Here is a 20,588-nt window from a genome sequence, read left to right as displayed (position 1 = left end):
CAGCATTTTCATAAAAAGTAGTGATCTTTAATTATGTATCTCATACTAACCCTGCAAATGTATCTAAATGGTAAATTTAGATACACATCACTGTAGCTATGCACACAGGGGGATCATGTTTTATATTCAGTTCTAGCATAACAACCTGGATAATTTTAAAATAATAAAACTGGGAAGAATCTTCCAGGGGAATGATGCTTATTTATATAGGGAAAAAATTTGAAATGTGTGGAGTTTTAAATACTTAAAATACTTAATTATTAATGCTTTATTGTAAAAGCAATGTGTGTTCTAAGTGTGAGATTGATAAAATGCAGAAAATCATGAGAATTAAAATAAATATCACTTAGGGGACAACCATTATCAATATTTTAGCGTATTTTCTCAGAGTATCATTTTTCCTTTGTCTTTATGTAAACATAACAAAATTATAATCAAATCATACATATATTTTGTAACCTGCCCTTTTCATTTAGAATTGAATGCTGATTTTTTCCTCATGTCCTTAAGAACATTTAAAAAATAAAATTTTAATAGCTTTATAATATTTAATCATAGTTTATTCCTTTGACGTTGCTGAATATTTAGGTTAATTAATTTCATCTCATTTATTAGTATAGCATGTAGCACTATGGTGTAACTGCAAATATTTACTATAAAACCACACTTGCAAATATAAAAAGTTTAAAATGTCCCTCATCATTAGCAAATAGTCTTATTCTCTTAAGAAGTTTATTAAGATTTGCTTATGTAAATCTAACTGAGAACTTTGCTAAGTAACTCATTTATTTTTCCCTGTGCAATGATTTCCATTAGGGAGTTTAAAAATCTGAGAATAATTTTAACACTGCTTCTATGTGAATAAAAGCAAATACAGACTAATTTTTCAAGTACCTTACTCGTGATTTTTACTTTAGAATTAATTGGTGATATACAGTTGAAGGAACAAATTTTCTGACTTCTGTCTGTCTTACAAAAACGGTATTCCTAAAAACCGGAACATCTACTTACAGAGTAGTTTCTGATATTGCTGAAGAGATTGCTGAGTTAGTTGATTAATCCTCTTTCATCAGGATTGCAGAGTTCTAGCATAAAATGAAATATGTACCATAGAATAAACTGGCTCAGAGTATTCTAATTGGAATTCAAATTTCTGTGCACTTTGACTCTTGAGTCCTATATCTGTGATGTAGGATTAAATGTGTCTCCAAATCCCTCATAGTGGAGACACAGATAAGGATATTGCAGTAGCCATTTGAATCCCAGAGATAAGCTGCTTGTTCTACAGGCACATGTTATGCTCAGACAAAATCAAACAGACACACCATGGGTGAAGCCTGAATTACAATGAAATTGCTTGGTCTCTTCTCTGGATCCTCTGAGGCCATCTGACTCTGCTGCTTGTATCCTGGCCCCAAACCTCCAGTTATACTTGTTCATCTCCATTGTAACTGTGGGGCTAACCAGGAAACTTCTAGAGAAAAGTTGGACCTGTAAGATCAAAGTATATCATTAGATGAAATTTATGATATGTTTGATTTCTAATCATTCTGGGATAAAAAAAAAATAGTAAAAACACCTACACCTCTTCCAAAAGAGAAAGAAAATTGTGAGAGGTGTGTGTGTGTGTGTGTGTGTGTGTGTGTGTGTGTATGTGTGTTTAAGAGAAAAAGACTCAACACATAAGATGTATTCTGGACTAATCAATTCATTGTCTTGCTATTTAAAGTTTACTTTAGAGTCTTCCAAATCTATCCCATCAGTTTTTGTTTTGTTTTTGTTTGTTTTTCTTTTGATTACCTTTCTGTTGATCTGGTTTAGAAGAAGAATCAAGCTTTATTTAAAGAAATAACTAGAATACTTAAAAATCCATACCTAAATATTCAAATATGAAGAACATTGTTGACTTAGATTTACAATAGCATTATTTTAGAGATAATCTGAGTTTCTAAAATAATCTTAGTTTTTGCCAAATTAAGTATAGCTTCACAGTTCAGAATTAAAAGTAGTCTTTATAACAAACTGTATAATACAAAGTTTTAATTTTTCTCAAAAAATTTCTGGGCCCTCTCCCCAAAATCATCTCAGTAAATAGGGTTTTTTCCAGGATCTGGGGAAGGGGGAAATGGAGAATCACATATAATGGGTATAAAGTTTCTGTTATATAGATGAATATGTCCTATTATATATTATGTACAACACACTACCAACAGTTAAGAATATGATATTGTGCACTTAAAATATGTTGAGGATAGATCTCATACAGTATCTTCTTATTCAAAAAGAAAACACATACACATGCAACGCACACACACACAAGAGAGAACATAAAGAAATATTTGAAAGTGATGGTATGTTTACCTTGGTCATGGTGATGGTATCACATGTGTGTGAGTATATCTGAACTTATCAACTTATGTGTATACTAAATGTGTACAATGTGTGAGCCTCATTTATACCTCAATAAGGCTACAGAAAAATTTTATTACTATCTTTCTAACTACACAGATAATACTACTAGAGTTCAAGTAGAAGCAACTAACTCTCTTCCCCATCATGTTACTAAAAATTCTTTCTCTTTTTCAGATGCTGCTTACAAAGTTAAATCTGTCAAAAAAATTAGATAAATATTTCCCTTTGATTTTTCACTTGCAACACATACAATACAAATCTGCTCTTTTTCTTTGCAAGTGTAGACTAATTCCATTACTTATACTTGTCTGTGTGCTTAAAAAGATAGTGTGTATATCTCAGTAATCCCATTATCCATGTTCCAAAAAACAGTATATTTACATTAGTGGGATTGTATGTTACATACTGTATGTAAGAGAGGTTTTTACTTAAAATAATTCTAATTCTTGCAGCCCTACGTGAAATAAAAACGTTAGTTATGACTGAAGAAAATAATTCTTAATCTTGCTTAAAGTGAAAATTTACTTAAAGCATTTTTGTGATAAGATTTTTCTTTTTTTTTTTAAGTGAATGAACATTGGCTATTCCATGATGATTGCACAGTAGAAAGGTTCTGTGACTCTCCTGATGGTGTCATGATCTGTGGCAGTCATGATGGACGAGAAGTATATGCAGTGACCCATGACCTGACTCCCACTGAAGGCTGGATTATGCAATTCAAGGTGAAAACGTCATGGCCTTGATTACATAAATAACCATACTTAAGCAATATAACCAATCAAAAACATCATAGAGACAAAGATCACCTAATATTTCATTGACTTAATACATAGCTTGAGAAATAAAATTTAATATTTAGGTAACATACAACTCACCTATATATTGCTTAGTGATTACAAATATTTCATTTCTGAACTATTTCAAGGTGAATCTTTCATAAGAGTAATTGTGCTTCTGCTCAGGATTAAATACTGATAGAACAAAATATTGATAATAAAAATGTAAGATACTGATTCCAACTCCCTGACTTAAATCACTATATACCTAATCCCTTAAGAGGAGGCTCCAATGGTTATTCTTTTCTTTTACAAGAGCATTTGGATGTTTCTAGAGGAAGGAAATTATAGAAAACAAGCATGAGTAGAATTCATGCCAGGATCAACTTTGGCCAAGATTTTGGTTAAGGATTTTTGTCAACTGATTTATTTGGTCTACCTAAATCTCACTTTTTTTAGGGAAAAAAATCACATTATGACTGTCTCCATAAATGAAGGGTGCTGTGCTTTATTAAAAGTAACTTCTATTCTCCTTCATGCATCTAACTTACAGTCAAAGTGATTTATTGAGAGTCATAAATTGTATGACAAAATAATAAAATTGGTAAAGCTGTTAGCAATCCTTCTTGGTCAAGTATTCTGCCAAATAAAAGTGCCAGGACATTAACAAAACAATTTGTAAGAATAACCCAGGCCTTTCAAGGCAATCAGCCAGCATGGCAAAAGCACAGTTTTCAGCTTCTCTCCAAACCCCCTACACAATACATTTGGCACTTTCTATAATTTGTCACCTTGGGCAACTTGTCCACCTCCCCTGTCCATTAGCAGAACAAGTAATGAACCTGAAAATACAGTATGGTGTATATCAAGTGTTTAGCAGCTTTCTTGCAGCCAAGTCCTTGGAGCAGAAATATGTAATACGGTTTTGATGATCTTGATGTTCTTTTGATTTTCTGTTTACTAGATCTCTGTTGGATGCAAAGTATCTGAAAAAATTGCCCAGAATCAAATTCATGTGCAATATTCTACTGACTTTGGTGTGAGCTGGAATTATCTAGTCCCTCAGTGCTTACCTGCTGACCCAAAATGCTCTGGAAGTGTGTCTCAGCCATCTGTATTCTTTCCAACTAAAGGGTGGAAAAGGATCACCTACCCACTTCCTGAAAGCCTCGTGGGAAAGTAAGTTGAAAATGTAAATTCAAGACTGAATTCAAGCATCACATCCAGCAGTTGATTAGGAATACTGTCATCAAGTCAGAAATTATGTGTAATTGTGTGGAAAGTGTTCTCAACATCCCTAAATCTTAGGGTGCTCTAATCAGTGACTTCCATGATGAGCTGACTTCACGAGACCTCAAGTTGCAATCCTCAGACTTGAGAAAATGATCCTTGGCATATCCTTCCATTTTCCACACTATCATCACTTGGAAACAGCAATAGTGATGGCCTTGGAGCCAGATGAAAAGGTGTATGTGACCTTATTGACCTTGTGGACTGTAGTCCACCATGCACATATGCTTTCTACATCCATAATAGGGCAAACTGCAAATCCTAACTCTTTGTGCTATTTGTACAAGTCTGGCTTGTAGGTTCCATTTTTTTCTTATGAAAACATTGTGTTCCACACCTGCAGTGAAAAGTAATTAGCTTGGAGCAGTGGTGAGCCAAAGTGGTCAAACCATGCTCTGGAAAGTCTGTGGATATGTTAATTTAAGGTAATTCCAAAAGAGTTCCCTTCTACTATAAAATTAAGACAAGAGACACATTAAACAAAATGACAAGTGTACCTCTACTAAATTAATCATATAGTCTAGCTAAATGAAAAGCCTTCTTGTGAAACAGATTGTGATATATGACCAGAACACACAGAGCTTTTGAATAATGTGCATACACACAGCTTTTCCAGTGTCCTGTAGTTATCACTTACTATATGACCACTCACAGCTTCCTGGAATACATTTTCTGGAATGGATCAGTTAGCATGCTAGGAAACTAAAGCAGGATGTTTTCAACTACAAGTAACAAAAATTTTAAAACCAATTCAAATTGGCTTAATTAGAAATGAAATTTGTTTTATCTTTGATGAAAGAATCCAAATATAAATGGACACTGGGATTGGTTGATTTGCAAGTTCAACATGTCTTCAAGGATACTATTCTTTCTTATTCCTTTGTTCTTTGCTCCCTGTCCACAGAAATGGTGTCATACTCAACTCTCAGGCTGATTCCACTTTTTCTTTTCTTTTTTGGTACTGAAGACTTAACACAGGGGTGCTTGATCACTGAGCTACATCCTCGGTTCTTTTTGTTTTTTATTTTGAGATAGCATCTCTCTAAATTGCTCAGGGCCTCGCTAAATTGCTGAGGCTGGTCTCAAACTTGCAATCCTCTTGTCTCAGCCTCCCAAGCTGCTGGCGTGCACCACTGCACCCAGCCTGATTCTACTACTGAACACAAGATGACAACCAAAAACAGGAGCAGAATGCTTCCTTTCCTATGTCCGGTGGGAGAGAAAGAGAGTTGCTTTACTCTCCAGTAGATCCAGAATGAGTACCTCTTTGCATCCCATTGGTACAAATTAGCCTATTCCTGAGCCATTCAACAGTTAGAGAATTCATAATCCAACGGTACCTCATATGAATCATCGGGATGAAATGGTTGCTGGGAAACACCTCAGTACTCACTTGTTTCCCCATCCCATTCTCTCTCCCTTTTTTTCTTTATAATGAAATATAATTTGCATCCAGTAAAGTGCAGACATCTTAATTGTTGAGATCAATGAGCTTTTACTCTTGTGTAACCCATGTTACCACATCATAAAACAAGATACAGAACATTTACATAACCCCAGAAAGTTCTTTCATGTACTTTGTACTCTTTAAACCAAAATTGTGTGACTTATCTTAATATAGGGTTAATTGTGAGCCTTGTTTTACCCCCAGAAGACAGAGAAGAACAATCATAAAATTTAAAATCTCAGGGAAATTAGCCTTTAATATAACCCTTTTCTAATTAGCATAGTTACTCTGAGAATATTGATCATCTTCAGGGAACTCAGAAGTTGCTGTTTTCCAGCTGCCTGAGGGCTGTGTGATATGTGGCCAGCTCTGTGAAAGGCTTCGCTCTCCTTCTGTACAAGTTCAGAAATGTAATCAGTGAATCTAAGTTGCCTCACAACCACCGAACTGCAGTGCACCTGATCTATGAAAGTTATAGCTCTGTATTTTAAAACATTCCTATTGCTCACATGGAGATTCCACTGATTTTCGTTTTGTTTTGCAGGTTTGCTCAGATATTGTAAAATTTAGTAGAAACCAGCTTTACAGCCCCATGACTAGAAACAGAAAATGGTGATCAGAAAATGTTTTTTATTAACTCATTTCATCTAGCGAGAGATTCTTAAATGGTTTTTTTTTCCCTCCAGTACTAACTATCTATGCAGAATAATTGACTTAAAAAAATTAACTTTTGTTTTGTCAATAGTCCAGTAAGGTTTAGGTTCTATCAGAAGTACTCAGATATGCAGTGGGCAATCGATAATTTCTACCTGGGCCCTGGATGCTTGGACAACTGCCGGGGTCATGGAGATTGCTTAAAGGAACAGTGCATCTGTGATCCGGGATACTCTGGGCCAAACTGCTACTTGACTCACACTCTGAAGGTAATGTGAAAGCCCCTATAGAAGCATTTATTTGCATTAGAGGGCATGCCTAGGAACCAGTTTATGTGTATGATTATTGATCTAACACAAGATTCTTTGGGTACCCCAGGAAATAAATCCTTTGGGCAGAAACTAAAAAATATGTCTTAGGTTAATCTTAGCTACTAGAATATTAGGAACAACAATTTATGCAATTCATAAAATAAGTCAGACTATATGGGTTAAAGAAGATGAACACTCTGTTTTCTTTTTTTTTTTTTTTTCAGGGATTGAACCTAGGGGTACTTTTATATTTATTATTTTGAGATAGAGTCTCACTATCTCACTAAGTTGCTTAGGGTCTTGTTAAGTTGCTGAGGCTGCCTCAAACTTACAATCTTTCTGCCTCGGTCACCCAAAAACGGGAACAGGTTTCTTTTTAAAAAAAAAAAAAAAAAAAAAAAGCTTAATTTAAAATCAATAGTGAATTCTTTCTTAAGCCTCATTTTTTTTTCAATTAATGCACCATTTGAATAGGGCTGTTGTTGTTATTGTTGTTAAATAAAGCAAATAATATAGACATATTATCACAAAAGATCAAATTTTCAAGCAGGATTAAACGAATTTTAGTTCAGAAAATTCTGTGTTTTGGTTTGTTGACTGCTGAAATGCGGTTATATATAAAAAATAAAAAGGTCATTTTTGGAGGTGTTAGCTGTTCCATCATTATTTAACATGCAAAACAAACACAGTTGCTCAACACAGTTGCCATATACACATTTTATTTCTGCAAATAAGTATAAAGCATTCATCATTATGGCAACAGAAAAATGGCTAAGCGATAAAGCACAAGTGATTAAAATCCAACAACTGAGAGGCAAACGATGTAAACAAAGCCTGTTCTGTCATTTTTGTTTCCTCCAGTACTTCCACAACTTTGGAATTAAAAAATATTAAAATTAAAATTGAAACGATGCTCACTTATGTCTGAAGATATTAGTCCATTGTTAACAAATGGAGTTACCACATGAGAAACATAGCTTTATAGCCATGGGTAGTAAATAAACAAAAAGAATCTAGTCTTTCACAAACATGCCAATTTCATTAGTATTCCTAGGTTGGATAAGAAATTACACACATCTAAATGGTGAATTCTGATTCATACCCTTCTAATGAGAATCTGGACAGTCAACCACTCATTTCTTCTAACTCGTGCTCTTTCATATACACCTTCATTTATAAAAATTATGTTCATTTGTCACCCTTAGTGAATAAAGTAAAACTGACATGTGATTGCATGTCTTTAATTATAGAGCTGACTGTGTTCTAAGTTTGAGGAAAAAGAGGGTCTATTTAAATCATTTTAACTAGCACAGAAAAAAATGTCATTTTTTTCTGGATACAATTACTGAAATCACAACTCTAGCAAACAGTTTTTATTAAATATTTTCATCATTTAAAAAAAAATTATCTCACTGGGCATAGTGGCACATGCCTATAATCCCAGCAGCTTAGGAGGATCACAAGTTCAAGACCAGCCTCAGCAATTTAACAAGGCCTTAAGCAACTTAGAGACCCTGTCTCAAAATAAAAAAGAGAAAGAAAGAAAGAAATGGCTGGGGATGTGGCTCAGTGGTTAAGCACCACTTGGTTCAATCCCTGGTACCAAAAAAAAAAAAAAATATGTCAACTGAATGAAAAATTATATTATGGACAAAATGAATGTACTGTGAACAGAAAGAAAAGAAAAAGAAAACCTTGGCAATGATATGAGGGAATAAGCTAATTTGGCATAAAATGTAGCTGTGTACCTTTATTACTCTTTGGAATAAAGTCTCTTTAGAAAATAGACTATTCCTAATTGTTGATAATTTTTAGTTAAAAAGATAAGCCAGAGACTCAGGGAAAATGTTTTATTTTAGGTTTCAAGTATTTCTCCCCATCACCCTGCAACTTGGCTCTGATAAAACATGCAAAAAGTATGTCCCATGGCCTTCTAATTCTAAAGTTTCTTTTAACTTTAAACAGAAAGCTTTGGTTTCAAATGTTCTCCCCTAACCATTGAAGCATTCTAGGTTCACTGAATGCTAGAAGTTGAAGGTTCTGGCTGCCTAAGGAGTCTCTGAAGTCAGGGGCCACACACTCCAGGACAACCCACTGGAGAATGTTGAAGGGAAAGCATGAAAGTCTGCCTATATTCTATTTTTCCAAATATTTATTTTTATGCATGTTTAATAATATAATAATAAGTTACAACAGTACTTCTGTATGCTGTGTAAATTAATATATGTATTTGGAGTATGCACTTGAGTAAATTTTTACAAATGGGAGTGTTACTGTAGTTGACATTACAATTGTTTGAGATTTTTATCTAGACTTTACTTTCTAATTATTAAGCATTATTTAAGCAGTTATAATGATCTTCAATATATTGTGGAAGAGAAAATTGTGGAGATATCCTGTTGGCTTTTTAAAATATCTTTACATCACTGAAATCAGCTCCTATTTGTTTTAAATTCAATTAACTCTGTATTATCTTAAGTATTCTATGGGTATTATCTGAATTTTTTTTCTTAAGCAAATTCCACTTACTTATTTTTTCAGACTTTCCTGAAGGAGCGCTTTGACAGTGAAGAAATCAAGCCTGACTTATGGATGTCTTTAGAAGGTGGAAGTACTTGTACTGAGTGTGGAATTCTTGCTGAAGACACTGCACTCTATTTTGGGGGATCCACTGTGAGACAAGCTATTACTCAAGATTTGGATCTCAGAGGTGCAAAGTAAGTCAATGTTTCATTATTTTTATTGCAACATAGCAAATTGGCCCCAAAACAAGGAACACCTGTGGAAGAAAGTGTTATCTAGAATTTGAGCAGGGTGTGTTCCAATCCCTTATTCTGATAGAGAATATGTGCTTGCATTTAGATTCCTGCAATACTGGGGACGCATCGGTAGTGAGAACAACATGACCTCCTGCCATCGGCCCATCTGCCGGAAGGAAGGCGTGCTGTTGGACTACTCTACTGATGGAGGCAGGTTTTAGGGGCTAATGCCACACCTTCAAGCACATTCCCAAATTCCATCCAACATCCTTCAAAAACATCTCAGCAAAGCTTTGCTCACAATGGCAATCTAAAGAGTGACAAAGAAAAAGCTAAAGATCTTGCTCCCATTACATGTTCCGTGCATGTGACTTCTGTATTAGGCAAAATCTACCCAAAAAAGGAATCAAGAGAGAAATCACATTAAAAAAATAAATAAACTCCAAACTTTATTAATGAAGAAAATCCCCACTAGCTTAACTAAAACTTGCTTATAAGTGACATAATTAATAAAATCGAATGTGCTTTTCCAAGTTAAAGATAATTTTTAAACATTTTAAAGCATGTTTAAAACTTTTGTGACAATAAGCAAGTCGTAAATGCTACAGAGATCTACAAGAAAACCTCATTACTAGCAGTGAAAATATTCTGAATTCATGAGTCTGTCACAGAATAAATTCTGTTTTATTATTTTGCTCAACAAAATTCTGTTTTATTATTCTGGAGTAGCAAAGTAATAGACCAGCAATACCATGAGGTCTTTAGAAAACATGCTATAGCAAACACATATCATTCTGAATAACTAGTTGATTGAGGAATCTAAAGTATTTAGCCTTTCAAATAATATCTTCTTAAGTAATTTAACATTTCATCTTTTCAAACAGTAAGAGGCAAACCTTAAGCCAGGTGCAGTAGCACATACCTGTAATCCCAGAGACTTTTGTTTCGTTTATAGTGCTGGCAATTGATATGCAGGGCCTTCTGCATATCAGGCAAGTACTCTACCACTGACCCATGTCTCCAGCTCCCAATTTCAGAGACTTGGGAGGCTAATGCAGAAGGGTCACAAATCTGAGACCGACCTCAGAAACTTAGGCCCCGTCTCAAAAAAAAAGAGATCTGGGCATGTAGCTCAGAGGTATAGAATTCCTGGGTTTAATCCCAATACCAGAAAAACAATAAGAAAAAATAAACTTCATACTAGTCCAACTAACTATAAGTGCCATAGAATTATAATAGCTATATTTTTAAATACTAGAAATTATTGTCATAGAAACATGAATATGTCTTATAGTTTATGAGAAATAATGCCTAAAAAGAATCAGAATTAAATTTTAAAAGCAGAAAATAGGTCACTTTTACTTTAATATTTATTTTGGTCAAGTATTTTTAAATATCCTTCCCCTCATATCACCAACCTCATATTGAAACAGTGTTTATAAGTGGTGAATAACTACCTTAAAGTCAGCAAAATCAATTTTCATTTCCTAATTGAAGAGTGTAGTATCTGCAGTACATTGGTGATTTATGGGATTTTTTTTTTGTTATTTTGTTGGCATGTTTATATTTATAGGAATTACTTGGACTTTGCTCCATGAGATGGATTTCCAGAAATATATTTCTGTTAGACACGACTACATACTTCTTCCCGAAGAGGCGCTCACCAACACCACTAGACTTCGATGGTGGCAGCCTTTTGTGATCAGCAATGGAATTGTGGTCTCCGGAGTGGAGCGTGCTCAGTGGGCGCTAGACAACATTTTGATTGGTGGGGCAGAAATCAATCCCAGTCAATTGGTGGACACTTTTGATGATGGTAAGAAATAAGGCATCAAACAGTTTTCTCTATGAGCTGTTTGTGTTCTTATGTCTTCATATGAGTCATTACATGAAAAGAACTTAGAAGAGAACCTAGCACATACTCCTGCTCAACAAATGTTCACTGTGGTTGTACCCAGTGGTTTATAAACATTCAGAGTTGGCTGCTGGTTCAAATGTCAGCTGATAATTTAACAAACCCTGCAAAAAGTAACATGTCTTACTTCAAATGTAATTTGGAATTATAATGCCCCAAAATAATTTTAGTTCCTTGAGTAATTTCTGTATCACAGAGATACATATTGCAATGGCTTAAACAGTCTACCAAGAAGAGCTTTGTAATGATGCAAATTACCCAGAAAAGCAATTATGCTTTAAAAGTGGGGTAATCATTATATTAGCATTCAGTATTTTTTCCTAAATTTGAGTCCTCACCTTGAATTTATATATATTTAAGCAGTTAAATAAAATAAGTCCTAAGGAGTAAGCAAAATGTTACATCATAAACATAATTCAGCAATAAACCAATCAGTTCAAGAAAATAATATGCCGTATTGCTTCCAATTTGCCTTAACAGAAGGCACTTCCCATGAAGAAAACTGGAGTTTTTACCCTAATGCAGTAAGGACAGCAGGATTCTGTGGCAATCCATCCTTCCACCTCTACTGGCCAAATAAAAAGAAGGACAAGACTCACAATGCTCTCTCCTCCCGGGAACTCATTATACAACCAGGATACATGATGCAGTTTAAAGTAAGGGAAAGTGGCTCTTCAAAACAGAAGGGAGTGTTGTACTGGGGGATTGGGGGAGAATTTTTATTTGGACAGCTATAAGGACATGATTGATTTCATTCATTAATAAAGACTCTCTTGTGAATGAAGGAGGTAATCTTTCACAAAGGTCTTTGCTCAAGTATGATGATTTGAGCATAGACAGAATCTCTGAACATATCAGGAAAGTAGCAAGAAGTATAACTGTAGTGTATCTCATAGATGTAATCTTGATTTCAGTTTCCCAGACCTTATAAATAAAAAGCTCAAGTAAGCGTCTCTGCCTACTTCTCGCTCTGAGACTCTCCTATGTTGCCCAGTTCTCTCCTTGTCTTTCCCCCACTCCATGCCTGTCATGTGTCTCAGATCATTTGCTTCTTGGTCCACCTTTTTTCAGTATATCCTTCAGTTTTCCCTTGTCTCTGACTTCACAAATCTGTACATTAGCCCAGTTGGAGCTAATGGGAACAAGAGGGAACTTTCAAATCTTTTTAGCTGCATATTTTATCTGTATATAGAGATAGAAGGGAAGGCAGAACAGGTAATTAATAGAAAGAAAGAGTAATAGCAATTAATGTCTCTCCATTTCAAAACACACTACAAAAATGCAGTTTATAACTAGATAATTTAAGGACATCACTTATTCGAATTCCCTTATTTAAAAAGATTTTACTACAGTGGTGATTAATAGTAAGAATCTTTATTAGCAGAAATAAAAAATGCATTTGCACCAGGCACGGTGGCGCATGCCTATAATCCCAGCAGCTCAGGAAGCTGAGGCAGGTGGACTGCGAGTTCAAAGCCAACCTCAGTACAAAGTGAGGCGCTAAGCAACTCAGTGAGACCCTGTCTCTAAATAATTCACAAATAGAGCACTACAAACAGGTCTGTGGACCTGGCTTAGAGGTCAAGTGTCCCTGAGTTCAATCCCTGATACAAAAAAAATAAAAGCATTTGCTTTTTGCCTTGGCACTGTTAAACTCTCCTTCAGAGACTAGAAGGTGAGGCAAGCTCCCCAATGCCACTGCTCCCTCAGGACTATTAGCTTTAGTGGCATGAAGGTTGTCCAAGGTCATATCTAGAGTTACACCACCCCTACTTCCAGGATGTTCCTTAAGAGTGAAAATTTGTCTTCAGCCAGTCCCACACTGTGGCCCATATCAAAGGCATCACATTTGATTGAGTTGATGGGGGCTTCTCTTTTGGAGCTTCTGTCAATCCAAAACTGAAGGAGACTTGTAATTTTTGTCTCTAACCCAAGTCAATTAGTTTAAAAGAAAGTTTGTCCCCCAGAAATAGTTAAATATCACTGTATCTTTCAAAAACTGCATCCCTCAGTGGGCTGAGGATGTAACTCAGTGGTGGTGGAGTGCATGCATGAGGCTGCAGTTTCCATCCACAGCACTACAAAAGAGAGACACAGAGAGGGAGAGAAATAAACCCTGTATTCTTCAAAGTTACCATAGACTTTCTATGCTGCATCCCATAGCTCTCCTCCATTCCTCTCCTCCGAACCATTTGACACTATTGTCCTCACCTCTCCAAATTGTGGAAATCTCTTTCTCCTTGGCTTCACTGCTGGTTATCTTATCTCTACTTTTTTTTTTTTTTTTTGATACCAGAGATTGAACCCAAGGGTGCTTAACAACTAAGTCACTGTGCATTTTATGTTTTATTTTGAGACGAACTCTCACTAAGTTGCCTAAGTTCTCTCTAAGTTGTTGAGGCTGGCTTTGAACTTGTGATTCTCCTGCCTCAGTCTCCTGAGTTGAGTTGCTGGGATTATAGGAATGTGCCTTTGCACCCTGCTCTTTGGAATCTACTTCTGTCTCCTTTTTTGCTTTTCTTCCCTCAGCCCTCTAAATGTCAGCATTTCTCAATGCATCTCAGATTTCTTCTCTCTTCCATATACATTGACACTGCTGGGAATTTTATCCATTCCTCTAGCTTCAAGTCTCATAATCTGAAGAGTAGATCTCAAATCTGCATTATCTGACCTTGGCTCACTAACTATTAATTCAATATTTCTAATAGCATCTACATGTTTCTGTTTTTTCTAATGAGCACCTCAACTTAACATGTCTAACAGTCAACTTAATCTCTCCCTTCCCCATATAACTCCTCTTTCTGATTTTTCTATTCTGTTGATGGCAGCACCTTTCACCTAGAAACTAGCTTGAAATATTAGTCTTTGACTAGTCACTTTTCACAGCTAATCAATTCCTATACCCTTCTAATTCTAATTTACAATATTCTTAGCTTCTATGGAATCTTCTGTTTGCACTCTCACCGCTCCATTCTTGTCCTAAGTCCACTGTCCACTAAGTACTCCTTTTACACCCAGCCTCTCTCCACTCCTGACTTTGACATCAAAGTGTGATTGACATTTACAGCTGAGTTCATCCATCCACTCCTTATCCACCTTCAATGACTCTGCATTGTATACAAAATTAAGATCAAATGCCTTACACTACAACTCATGTTCTTCCAAATTCAACTGATTTTTCTAACCTTGTCTCCCAACATCCCACATACTCTCTACTTAGGTTCAAACACACTATGTGCTGTGATCTACACTTCTGTGTCTGCTAACACTCATTCTTCCACCCAAATATCTTTCTCCTGTCTCTATCTTTCAGACTCTTCCCATTCTTCAAGGGGCAGCTCACATGCACTCTATTCAATAAATTATTTTCTAATCCATCTAATCAAATACAATTTTCCTTCCTATGAAGTACCACAGCATTTTACTTATATCCTTTATGATTCCTATTACATTGTTTCTTACTCTCCCTTTGAATTCAGAGTTGTTTTACTCAGGAGTGTATAGTCTGGAATTTTTAGTACTCATCTTCCTTTATATCAGCAATGAAATAGGATTTAATGATTAAATAGATTATTAGGACTTAAATTTGAATCACCAAATTTTATAGCATTTATGAATTATTAATGATTCAACCATTTGTTTTCACATCATCTGGGAAGATTTTATTCTTATGGAAAAGGAAAAAGCCCTAAGAATGAATATTAAGTAATTAAAAATTTCTACTTTGAATCCAAATAAATATTTAACAGTAGCATCAACAAAATTAGGATACCAGTGAAAATGTTTCAAAGCAGTAATGTTTTTAATATTTTTCCATAAATTCTAACATTACTTTCTTTTTAGCCAAATTAATATGTTACACTAATCAAGTTAGTTGGAATAGTTTCTTATAAAATCCTAAATTCCCGTCTTAATGGAAAACTGCATATCTTTAACAGAACTCAAAAGAATGAACCCTCTGTGTCCTAGAAGCTGCTCTATAAAACCATCTCTGAATATTTCTTGATTGCCTATCAGAATTGTGATGGAGAGAGATGGGATTTCTAATTAATGATATTAGATATTATTTAGTCTTGCCTGTATATTGACTCTTTGTGTTTGCTTTAGATTGTAGTGGGTTGTGAAGCCACTTCCTGTGGTGACCTTCATTCTGTGATGTTGGAATACACAAAGGATGCAAGGTTAGTCAAAATAATGTTAAATATTTTCCAAATTTAAATACACAATTCAAATGCTTATCGACTTTTAAAGCAGCTGCTTACAGTGAAAGAATCTTTCATATTAAAATGGATGGTTCATATGTATTCTCATACAAATTTACTTTCTATAAAATTTACACATCTTCGAATTTTCTCTTCAAACCAAGAAAATCAACAGCTAAGAAACTTTATATTTTAAAATTAGTAGGACACTAAATTTTTTTCTCAGAGTAGAACTATTTTATTCATGTTGGTCATTTTCAATCAACCTTAAGAAAATCTTTAATCAATGAATGATCTACATATGCTTCAGAGAAAGTCACATCTCCTAAAGCATATTAGCATTTTTGAATAAAAGTCTGATATAGTCCATTTTACCTTGTGACTAGATCTTATTGTCATGCATGCTATTATTTTATTCTGTTATTTGTGAATGTATCAGTGTAGTTTTGAAGAGTCAGAATATTTCTTATGAGAAATTATTTTCAATTTTTCCTTTTGTGATCTCTAATCATAAATGTTTATGAAACAGGAGGCTTCACATTAATGTGAAGGTAATCCAAAGCATTACCTTCACATTCAATTAGTTATAAAATTCTCTTATGACTTGCCTAATGCAACTCTTCTGGTTTCTGCAGGTCTGATTCCTGGCAGCTCGTTCAGACCCAATGCCTTCCTTCCTCTTCAAATAGCATTGGCTGTTCCCCTTTCCAGTTCCATGAAGCCACCATCTACAATGCCATCAACAGCTCCAGCTGGAAGAGGATCACCATCCAGCTGCCCGACCATGTCTCCTCCAGGTGGGTTGCATGTGAAGTTTTGCCTAGTGGAACTCTCTGGCCATCTCTACAGAGTTCATGATAAAGAGAGGCCTGAGTTTTAATTGTAGCCCTAGGACCCTCTCCTGTTTTCCTACCCTCTTCTTGCCAACCCATGCTCCCAAATAGCAACTGTATGTCCCAGGAAAAAATAAGAAATTATATCTTGTTTGTAAATTATTCATAGATCTCAGATTTCCTTTCAGCTATATACCATGCATGTGCCAAACTTATTCAGGCCCTGAATGCCAGACCCTAAACAAAGACTGGAGTTGGCACCAATTCTGCCCCAATGTTCTGCTCTCACAAGACTGTGCTTCTCATCCAGACAGGAGTACCCCCTGGGGTATATGACTGCCAGGTTGCCCAGAGCTGAGAATAAATACAGTGCTGTGCAATCTCTATAGAGCAGCATGCATTTTACTCAAAGATTTGGAAAAGGATACACCTCCAAAGGAACAAGCAGACACCAAAGTATTATGGAATAGAACAGAAAATTCACATAAAATTTTCAGGAAGACAAAAGCTTCCAGAAAGGCATTTTGGAATATGTTCCCCGAGTCTGAGGGATACACGTTCACTTACTACTATCTTTGGGGGGACTTCAGAAGTTTGGGAAGCCCTTTTCTCAGGTCCCCTTTCCTAGAGGCAGAGGTTGGGCGCAGCCATGGGAAATATCAGCTTACTGATGACTCTCTTCTGTTCTCTCTGGGTCTCTTCAGTGCGACACAGTTCCGCTGGATCCAGAAAGGGGAAGAAATTGAGAAGCAAAGCTGGGCCATTGACCATGTGTACATTGGAGAGGCTTGCCCCAAGCTCTGCAGTGGACACGGATACTGTACCACTGGCGCCATCTGCATCTGTGATGAGAGTTTCCAAGGTGTGAACCCTGGGCCTTTGTTGATTCAGAACACCGGGAGGTCTCCTTGTCTTAACATGAATACAGGAGCCCATTAGGAAATGCATAGGAACTCCAGGCTGAGGAGGTCTCCTTAAACACAAAATTATTTATCTTTGGAATTAATTTCCAAGAATAGTTTTATGTTTTCTTCATGGAAGTTTTTTTCTTTTTTCTTTTTTTTTTTTTTTTCAATACAGAATGAAATCCACTCAGGATATTCTATAAGTTTATAAGTGAATATGAATCCAAATAAATCTACTCAGGATACTCTGTAGTATTTTACATTTTCTATTTTTCATATAACTTCCTGCCCCATCCATACCCCCAACACTGAATTCCACTTCTTGGCCTCTCTCCTTCCTGGCCTAGCTGCCCAACCCTAAATACTTTGTCAATTGCTATTTTCCACGATGCATTTGTCTATATCCACCCTTCCTCAGCCTCCTTCAACAGCAGCTGCCACTGTCCTCCCAAGAAGTAGCTGATAACTCAAGATGCTGTGCTGCCCAGGTCACTTTGTCACTCAAAATAACCTTCATGACTCAAAGACATCCATTCGTTTTCACTGCTTCAGTTTCTAGAGGCCAAGTGTGTTTTTGGAACAGTGTCTACTCAGACCCTCACATCACAGGAAAATTTTTGTCAGCTTATTAGGAAGCTTATAATCCTGCTTTCCTTAAATCCAATATTTTTAACAGGTCATTACAAAGTTCACTTTACACAATTACCATTATATCCTAATAGCCTAATATCTGCCAAATAGCAAGTTAATTCTCTGAATTAATCCCTACACTCTCTTATGCTTTATTGTTGACATAATATATACCAATCCCATTTTCTAGAGTCATTTAGTATTTATCTGCACATGTTTCCTATCATGAAGATAATTATACCCACTCAATAGGTAAAGAAACTGAGACTCAAGGAAGTTAAGTGACTAGCCAGACATCACACGGCTAGCAACAGCTGGAGAGAAGACAGTATTGGGGTGGTATTTTTCAGTCAACTTTGTTAAGTTCTCATAGATGAGAGATTTCTCCAAAGAGGATCAGAATTATACAACTTTCCCTAGGCATACAAGGTTAAAATCCATATATTTGAATTTCAGAGTAGGATATATTTTGATTTCTTGGTTGATGCTATTTCCTTGCCTCCAGATGAAGTGGCTATGATTAATGTAGACTGCTGCACATCTCTGATGTTAGAAATTACTTAGCCATCTCCTTTCTCCTGTTATCATTGCCACTGAGACCAGCTGGGTCCATCTGTGCATTAGCTAAAGAATTTTAACTTCAGGCAAACTAATGAATCAAATGTCCTCACAAGAAGTCCCAGATGTCTGGAATTTGCCCTTCCCATAAACCAACAGTACTTTGGCCTTTTGATTTTGAACTTTGGTGGACATTTAGAAAAGATGTACTGTTCGAATCACCTTGCTAACATAGGGTCTTACTTAAATGATAATATTTCAGCTCAGTGTTCTCTGACAGATAATTCCAGTTTATTCAGTATTTGTTTATTTATCCCAGAATTATTATTGAATATCTTAAATGGGCTAAGTATTGTGCTAGAGGCAATGAATTAAGATTCAAACTCTGCACTAAGGAATGTAGAGCTGGAAGGAGATCAGGAACATGACTTATTTCTACAAAATCATGCTGGGAAGAAAGAAATTAGATTGGCCTCTCATGCCGGGTCAAGCTCCCTACTGAGACTTATCATTTACAAACAAGCAAGGCCTGGCCAGATGCTGTGGTATTTCAATAACAGATGCACACAAGCATTAACTACATTGGCACCTACATATTTTAATGAACATTATCTCAAAAATAATGGATGTTTTTCAACAACAAAAAAAGATTTATTTCTAGGAGTCTGTGTCTACTTGGTATTTTGCCATTCTTTTTTTTTTTCAATGGCGGTGCTGAGATTGAACCTACGGCATTGCACATGCCAGACAAATGCTCTATCACTGAACCCCAGGCCCCAGGCCCTTGCCATTTTTGCAGTAACAATGGCTCAAATCTAAAACTGAATACTTATTCTCTGGTGATTCTGCTTGTTCCAGACAATTCTGATTTCTGTGATTATTCCTTTATCCGTAGGTGATGATTGCTCTGTTTTCAGTCACGATCTTCCTAGTTACATTAAAGATAATTTTGAATCAGCAAGAGTCACTGAGGCAAACTGGGAGACCATTCAAGGTGGCGTAATAGGAAGTGGCTGTGGGCAACTGGCACCCTATGCCCATGGAGACTCACTCTATTTTAATGGCTGTCAGATAAGGCAAGCTGCTACCAAACCTCTGGATCTCACTCGAGCAAGGTAACCAACCCCCTGTGTTGTAGTCCAGACTCTGTTAGCTTTGATCTTGAACTTTAAGAAACAGATGTCACCAAGTAGTGGAAACCTAAATACTATTCGAATTTGGTGCAAGGAAGCATTATAAGTTTTACCAACTTAGAATAATTTTGCTTAAATTTATTGTAGAATTGTTGTATACTTCTTCACACATATTGGCTGAGTGGTTGTAACATGGACACATATTGGGAGAAATATCCAAATATAAAAAATTGGCTAGGAAATCCTTATAGATAACTTAATATTGACCATAGGCAAGAATGTAAAATAAATGTGTTTATGAATATTTTAGGAATGAAGACTTATACCTCTATTTAGCTTAAATTCAGTAAATAGTAATGGTGAATAAATGGATGAGATCATTAATATTCACATGCTCTATAGGAATTGGAGATTAGTATAGAATCAAATAGACAGAAATCCTACAAATGGACTAGGAAATTAACAAAGAAAAGGAGACCCCAGAAGGTCGAATTTCTTTCTCTACCTGCTCTTCCCATCCATTCTGCCTTAGCCAGAATAGTCACAGTTTTTCATCTGTGTAATTCAAGAAAAGATTCCAAGACTTTAGGAATGTTACTGAGTACTGGACTGGAATATTCCCCGAATGCCGATGAGTTTTCAGGAGCTATGAGGATATTTGAGATTTAGACATTTGGCCAATGAGGTAGATGTTCACTTTATAAAATATTAGGAATGTATTTTCAGAGGCAGAAAAGCAGGTTTAGTGATCCTTTATATGATA

General features: G+C 35.8%; 1 protein-coding gene across 1 annotated transcript in view; it reads left to right on the top strand.

The window, feature by feature from the left end:
* Positions 1-20,588, top strand: part of RELN (reelin) — a 469,728-nt gene that overhangs the window by 435,602 nt on the left and 13,538 nt on the right. Inside the window, exons 51-61 of the mRNA XM_081286786.1 lie at positions 2,980-3,134; positions 4,153-4,367; positions 6,671-6,848; positions 9,432-9,607; positions 9,753-9,859; positions 11,223-11,465; positions 12,045-12,220; positions 15,672-15,745; positions 16,402-16,563; positions 17,304-17,461; positions 19,588-19,807. Coding sequence (XP_081142912.1) covers positions 2,980-3,134; positions 4,153-4,367; positions 6,671-6,848; positions 9,432-9,607; positions 9,753-9,859; positions 11,223-11,465; positions 12,045-12,220; positions 15,672-15,745; positions 16,402-16,563; positions 17,304-17,461; positions 19,588-19,807 — 1,864 coding nt within the window. The remainder of the gene's footprint in view (positions 1-2,979; positions 3,135-4,152; positions 4,368-6,670; positions 6,849-9,431; positions 9,608-9,752; positions 9,860-11,222; positions 11,466-12,044; positions 12,221-15,671; positions 15,746-16,401; positions 16,564-17,303; positions 17,462-19,587; positions 19,808-20,588) is intronic.

Source organism: Spermophilus citellus, assembly GCF_964194105.1.
Source record: "Spermophilus citellus genome assembly, chromosome: 3".
Lineage (NCBI taxonomy): Eukaryota > Metazoa > Chordata > Mammalia > Rodentia > Sciuridae > Spermophilus > Spermophilus citellus.
Note: the sequence above shows the minus strand (reverse complement) of the source record. Positions and strands in the feature narration are given on the sequence as shown.